The sequence below is a fragment of the Thalassophryne amazonica genome, unplaced genomic scaffold (assembly GCF_902500255.1).
Source record: "Thalassophryne amazonica unplaced genomic scaffold, fThaAma1.1, whole genome shotgun sequence".
Classification (NCBI taxonomy): domain Eukaryota; kingdom Metazoa; phylum Chordata; class Actinopteri; order Batrachoidiformes; family Batrachoididae; genus Thalassophryne; species Thalassophryne amazonica.
This window is the reverse complement of record NW_022986589.1, coordinates 1,871-9,232: the sequence shown is the minus strand read 5'-3', so window position 1 is coordinate 9,232 and position 7,362 is coordinate 1,871. Positions and strand designations below refer to the sequence as shown.

Here is a 7,362-nt window from a genome sequence, read left to right as displayed (position 1 = left end):
CAGATGGTGCTCAGAATGATGGCGGCAAAACAATATCTGAAAGGATTTGAGTGCATGTGAGCAAACCTCGAGATGCCTGCCGGGGCCTGCACGTATAATGATGTCCACCTACCATGTCCCCCCCCCCGCCCCCGTGAGTGCAAAGGATTTCCACGCATGCCGCTGCAAATCTGAACAGGCTGTTATATCCACAATAGACCTGAGTACAGACGTTTATCAGGAAAAAGACATGCTGTGGAAGAGAGCAGAGATCAATCACTAATGATTAAATGCAGAGTGGTGCATACAGAGCAAAAAGAGAAAGAAACACTCAGTGCATCATGGGAACCCCCCAGCAGTCTAAGTCTATAGCAGCATAACTAAGGGATGGATCAGGGTCACCTGATCCAGCCCTAACTATAAGCTTTAGCAAAAAGGAAAGTTTTAAGCCTAATCTTAAAAGTAGAGAGGGTGTCTGTCTCTGTCTCCTGGTCTCCTGGGCTGTCAACAACAGCCCAGGAGTGTTTCACAGCGCAGTGTGGACATGGAGCCGAGATCGCATCCTGTGGTTAAAATCCTCTCACCCGGCTGCTGTGGGCTGTAATCATCCATGTAAAAATAAATCCCACCTGATAATCCACCCATCGCGGTGTCCAGAGTTGCGTTGTGCTGCTGAAGTGAGCCAAAACAGCAACAAAAGAAAGGAAATTTAAGTTCCCAAGGCTGCGTGGGACAGCATGGCAGTAGCTGACAACGGCGCGCGCGCACCCCCCCCCCCCCCGCCGCGCACACGCATAACTGTTCATTCAGCTGTTACAAACACACACCCAGTGATCATCTCATCAGTCCATCACCTGCTGTACACACACACAGTCTACCTGCTGTCCACGAGGTAATCCGGATGCATTCTGACACAGCTGACCCTCTTTCCCTCCCGACTGTGTCCGACTGTGGCAGTATTTGCCATTTTGGGCTGGTTACTGCACATTCTTGCTATGTGTGACTGGGCTTAAGTCTCAAAGGTCCTACAAACCCAGACAGTCCAACTCCTCAATCACAATCAGTTTTCTCAAGTTCTGCAACTCGGACAAAAAAAGACGTCAAATTTCAGCTGCAGGTTGTGAGACTCAAACTGAGATTTGATCTGACTGGTGGTACAACAGAAAGTTTCATTATGCAGTTTCTCCAATCACAGCTACAAAAAGTGGCTTCCCTCACATCACCAGACTGGTTGCATTTCTTAATGATTGATGTAAAGTCTAAGGCATTCTCCGTGACTTGGAAATGTTCATGTATCCATCCCCTGACATAATGGAAAAAAAAAAAACTAGCTGTAAATATAAAGAGTTTAGATGCAAAACATTGTACAGTGCATCCGGAAAATATTCAAAGATTCACTTTTTCCACATTTCATCCATGGATAAAAATTTATTTTCCTCAAAATTCTGCACACAATACCCCATAATGACTCCTGTGGAGAGAGAACCTTCCAGCAGGACAACCATCTCTGCACCGTTCCACCAATCAGACCTGTAGAGTGGTGAGACGGATGCCACTCCTTAAGGTGCCCTGACACTTGCACAAACTTGATCTGCACACTGGTATACAATCTGCTGAGCAGTAAACTTTGCGCAGCTTCGTGCATGTGTGCAAAGAAAATTTTGAAATGTTCAAAATCTCTGTCATGCTTTATGTGAACTTCACATGAACATTGTTGCACACACAATTAAAAAACAGTGTAATTGCCTCAGCACACTATATCAGAACGCAACTCATTTGGATGATTATAACGAGATGTTAAATCATAAATATATATACAGCTACTCATAAGAAGGAATGTACATGCAACTGTTTTACCAAGCCATTACAATATAAACATGACATAATTACTTTTTAGACAATTCCAAATATGTTCTCCACGTCATGAAGCGTACGAGAGACAAAAGCTGCAGCTGGAACGGTCCTCTGTGATTCTAGAAGTGATTAGAGGTGTTTTCATCACAAACTGTGGATATTTCACAAAAACAAATATTGCATTCAAGTGTGGCAGACAGTAAACCAGTATTGATCATGTCTGGTATTTATGTTTGTAAACTGTTTTTCCTTTTTTCACTTTTGATAGTCTGTGTGCTTCTTACCCTGTGTGCTGCTATACAATACTACTGGGACCTCAATTTCCCTGAGGGATTCTTTCCAAGTGCTCAATAAAGTTCTATTTAATCTAATCTAATGTGACCTGGCTATTTGGTTCCAGTGCCGTTCAAAGCTCCAAGAACAGTTGGGTAGAAATTGTTTTTCAATCTATTTGTACTTGTGTTAATGGCCCGGTACCATCTGCCTGATGGCAGCAGCTCAAACAGAGAGTGTCCAGGGTGGGATGAGTCTGTTGGCTCTGCCATTTTGGTAACCCGCTGGAGTTCTTTCCTGTTTACCCCCGTGCAGCTGGTACCAGTCAAAATGAAGCCAGGCTTCTTCAGAAACTAAATTAATAAATTGGAAATTTTGACCGTGTTGAATGGTCTCCAAAGTAAAGGTCAACATCCACTGGATTCTGACATGTTACCCCATAACATGATAACCAAGCATGACACGTGAAAAATTTGACCACCATTTTTGATGTTTTTATCCCTTAACATTCAGTCATAGGTAGTCCAAACTATACATTTGTGGACTCTCTATGATCAAATAATGTCATATATACTCAACAAAAATATAAACGCAACACTTTTGGTTTTGCTCCCATTTTGTATGAGATGAACTCAAAGATCTAAAACTTTTTCCACATACACAATATCACCATTTCCCTCAAATATTGTTCACAAACCAGTCTAAATCTGTGATAGTGAGCACTTCTCCTTTGCTGAGATAATCCATCCCACCTCACAGGTGTGCCATATCAAGATGCTGATTAGACACCATGATTAGTGCACAGGTGTGCCTTAGACTGCCCACAATAAAAGGCCACTCTGAAAGGTGCAGTTTTATCACACAGCACAATGCCACAGATGTCGCAAGATTTGAGGGAGCGTGCAATTGGCATGCTGACAGCAGGAATGTCAACCAGAGCTGTTGTTCGTGTATTGAATGTTCATTTCTCTACCATAAGCCGTCTCCAAAGGCGTTTCAGAGAATTTGGCAGTACATCCAACCAGCCTCACAACCGCAGACCACGTGTAACCACACCAGCCCAGGACCTCCACATCCAGCATGTTCACCTCCAAGATCGTCTGAGACCAGCCACTCGGACAGCTGCTGAAACAATCGGTTTGCATAACCAAAGAATTTCTGCACAAACTGTCAGAAACCGTCTCAGGGAAGCTCATCTGCATGCTTGTCATCCTCATCGGGGTCTCGACCTGACTCCAGTTCGTCATCGTAACCGACTTGAGTGGGCAAATGCTCACATTCACTGGCATTTGGCACGTTGGAGAGGTGTTCTCTTCATGGATGAATCCCGGTTCACACTGTCCAGGGCAGATGGCAGACAGCGTGTGTGGCGTCGTGTGGGTGAGCGGTTTTCTTATGTCAATGTTGTGGATCGAGTTGCCCATGGTGACGGTGGGGTTATGGTATGGGCAGGCGTCTGTTATGGATGAAGAACACAGGTGCATTTTATTGATGGCATTTTGAATGCACAGAGATACCGTGAAGAGATCCTGAGGCCCATTGTTGTGCCATACATCCAAGAACATCACCTCATGTTGCAGCAGGATAATGCACGGCCCCATGTTGCAAGGATCTGTACACAATTCTTGGAAGCTGAAAATGTTCCAGTTCTTGCATGGCCGGCATACTCACCGGACATGTCACCCATTGAGCATGTTTGGGATGCTCTGGACCGGCGTATACGACAGCGTGTACCAGTTCCTGCCAATATCCAGCAACTTCGCACAGCCATTGAAGAGGAGTGGACCAACATTCCACAGGCCACAATTGACAACCTGATCAACTCTATGCGAAGGAGATGTGTTGCACTGCATGAGGCAAATGCTGGTCACACCAGATACTGACTGGTATCCCCCCCAATAAAACAAAACTGCACCTTTCAGAGTGGCCTTTTATTGTGGGCAGTCTAAGGCACACCTGTGCACTAATCATGGTGTCTAATCAGCATCTTGATATGGCACACCTGTGAGGTGGGATGGATTATCTCAGCAAAGGAGAAGTGCTATCACAGATTTAGACTGGTTTGTGAACAATATTTGAGGGAAATGGTGATATTGTGTATGTGGAAAGTTTTAGATCTTTTGAGTTCATCTCATACAAAATGGGAGCAAAACCAAAAGTGTTGCGTTTATATTTTTGTTGAGTGTACTTTCAAAAGTGATTAACATATTTTTAAAATTTTAACCTGTGTAATTCTTTATTGGCCCCCACAGCTACCACCGTGGGATGGCTGTCATACATTTTTACATAGGCCATAGAATACTGAGGCTGGATTGCACTAATTATTCCTCTTAAGTGGTTCTGAAAACCTACTTGACCCACGGACTATATAAATATAATGCAATGCTAAAGTACCCTCAGCTGTATGAGCATATAGAAAATAAAGAATGTGACCATTTTGACCTCTTAAAATAGGTCAAGGTTGGGCATCTTTGGACTTGTCCAAGGTCTGTGTCCCAAGAATGTTCCCTGTGAATTTGAAGACCCTGGCAGTAACAGGACCGGACTTATGCTGAGCAGACAGATGGACGGACACAGTCTTCACAATACCCCATGACCGTATTTTAGCCTGGGGTAAAAACTGTTTGTACAAGTCCAGTTTTGAACTTGACTAGAGGTCCCAGAAATAATAAAGAAAAAAGATTTTGGGACCTAGGATTCTTTTCACTGTACTCATCAACCTTGCACACAAAATAAATAGAATTCATGCAAATGTGATCAACCTCATAACAATTTGCTTGAATCTCAGCAATTATTGTTTATACCTGACAATCTGCAGGATCAAAAATAAATAAATAAATAAATAAAATAATAATAAAATAAAATCTTGAATGTTTTCCCCCTCTGAATGAGTTGTGTGATTTTCGTCAAATTTTTTAAACGCTGTAAAGGACAATAAAAATGACGGGGGGGCATTTCTATAGGGAAGTCTTACATAACGTTCAGTGTATAATGTGGACTTGTGTTTAATTTTAAACATTTTTTATTAATCCTTGATATCAACCTTCATATTTTCAAATCAGCCAGAAAACCTCAGAACTCTGGTAAATACTTCCCCAATGTGTTTTATCAATTATGTAGCATCTTATGTCAATGTTTCAAAAACCATTTGAGTTCAAGTGTGGTAATTAACACATTAAGCATATGACGGGGCGACTGTGGATACAACATACTGAGCAAAAAATGACTGATCTCTTCAGGCTTTGGTTGGTATGAAACGCAGCACTAATTATATTTTGGGCCTGGAGGGTTTGGATCACTCCTCATTCTGTTCATTAGCAGCATCTCACAGTGGAAAAAGGATTAGTTTCATGGCAGAACAGGAACATTTTAAGATGGGTTACGCTGGACCTCGACAGATGAATAATAATAATAATAATAATAATAAAAAAAACAGGACAAAGGGATGAGTCAGAAAAATGCATTTATTGTGTTAACAGTTTACAAATTTAAAGTTCTTCAAGTTGAGTCTCAAAGTGTCAAATGTTGCTTCATCATTTCCAAAGAATTCACACGCACGCACGCACGCACGCACGCACGCACGCACGCACGCACACACACACGCACACACACACACACACACACACACACACACACACACACACACACACACACACACACACACACACACACACCTTGTAAACTTGTGATTCAGCATCATTTAAACCATTTTAGTGATTGTAATTGTGTCCTGACATTATTACAGCTGACATCAGGGTTAAAGTTTAACACTTATTAAACACTGCTGCTTATCATGAAACATCATGAAACCCGACACACTCCTCTTAAAAAAACAAAACAAAACAAAAAAAACACAACTTTCCAACCACAACTGGACTCGTCATCTGCACTGGTCAAAGTTTTCGTAGTATTTCATTCATCTACAAACACTTTCAGAATGTTTGGGCTCGCTGTGTGACCTTTAGTCCCACTACATGCAGCCAACACTCACATAGTCGTTAAAATGCTGCAGGATGGACAAAGACTCGTCCCGCGGTTACATCTTGAACCGGAGCCGACAGCTCCTGCCCCACATGGTGCGCTCGTGGTGCTTGGGGCACAGTGCCGGCGTGGGACGGGCCACGCCGGAGAAGGGCTTGGAGTTGATGGAGATGCGAGGAATTTCATTCTTCAGGGAGGGCAGCTGGCTGTCATGCACGAGCCCGAACACATCCAGTAGCCGCACCGTGGGGAACGTCTGCTCAAAGCCACTGGAGAGACGGCAAAGGCACGGTCAGCGTGTGAGCCGGAGGAAACCAGCGACACCCGGACACACAAACCTACCTGAAGGCAGCTGCGTGAATGTGGTAGCAGCGACTCAGCGACAGATGGAGGAGATGTTTGAGCTGTGCCAGAACCGTGAAGCAGTCAGCCATCAGCAGCACGCTGTCACTGCAACACATGAACCAATGGAGTCATGACACAGAGTCAACACACAAGATGTTCGTCTGCTGATACGCTTACATTCATCACCACGAGTGTCTGAGGGCTTTTAAAGGGGCTACGTAAAAACCAAAAGGTCGTAGTAAGGACCAAGTTTCAAAGTCCATATGCCGCGTTCACACTGGACAACACGCGAGCATCGGCGGCAACATGTTGCCATGTAATCCCTATGGAAGGACACGTTGTGGCGCCACAAAAGTTCAAGCCATGCAATGCAATGGACGCGAATGAAGCAATTTTGAGCGATTGGCATGTTTGTGGTGCGATATCGCGTCGCCCTCCTCCCCAAGTTGAAAAATCGGAACTTTTTCGTCTTGTCGCATCGCGATGACCAATCAGGGACTGGATATGTAGTGACATGGAGATGTCTGGAGTTTATACTTGATGTGGACATGTCCTGTCTCTGGCAGCCAGCCTGTGAGCAGGACTTATGTCCCTTTTGTTCTTTATTTCACAATTATGACAGAGTTTGAGGGGAGAGTGAGCAGCAGCCAGTTTTTTTTTTTTTTTTTTTTAACCTGCGCGCGCAAATGAATCGTCCGTGAAGATTATTTTATTTATTAACTACACAGATGTATACTAAAACAAATGGTGACTGGTTTCTAACACAATTATGACAGAGTTTGAGGGGAGAGTAAGCAGCAGCAGCAGCAGCCAGTTTTGTTTTATTTTATTTTTTGTTTTTTTACCTACGCGTGCAAACGAATCGTCCGTGAAGATTATTTTATTTATTAACTACACAGATGTATACTAAAACAAATGGTGACTGGTTTC

The 7,362-nt window shown here is 43.4% G+C and overlaps 1 protein-coding gene across 1 annotated transcript; it reads right to left on the bottom strand.

Moving 5' to 3' along the window:
• Positions 1-5,621: 5,621 nt before the first annotated feature.
• LOC117506306 (S-phase kinase-associated protein 2-like) lies at positions 5,622-6,551 on the bottom strand. The gene is made up of 2 exons (XM_034165794.1): positions 6,430-6,551; positions 5,622-6,356 (listed from the first exon to the last, which is right to left on the bottom strand). The coding sequence occupies exons 1-2, from the start codon at positions 6,546-6,548 to the stop codon at positions 6,143-6,145; spliced, it is 333 nt and encodes a 110-aa protein (XP_034021685.1). The 5' UTR covers positions 6,549-6,551; the 3' UTR covers positions 5,622-6,142.
• Between the last annotated feature and the right edge of the window lie 811 nt (positions 6,552-7,362).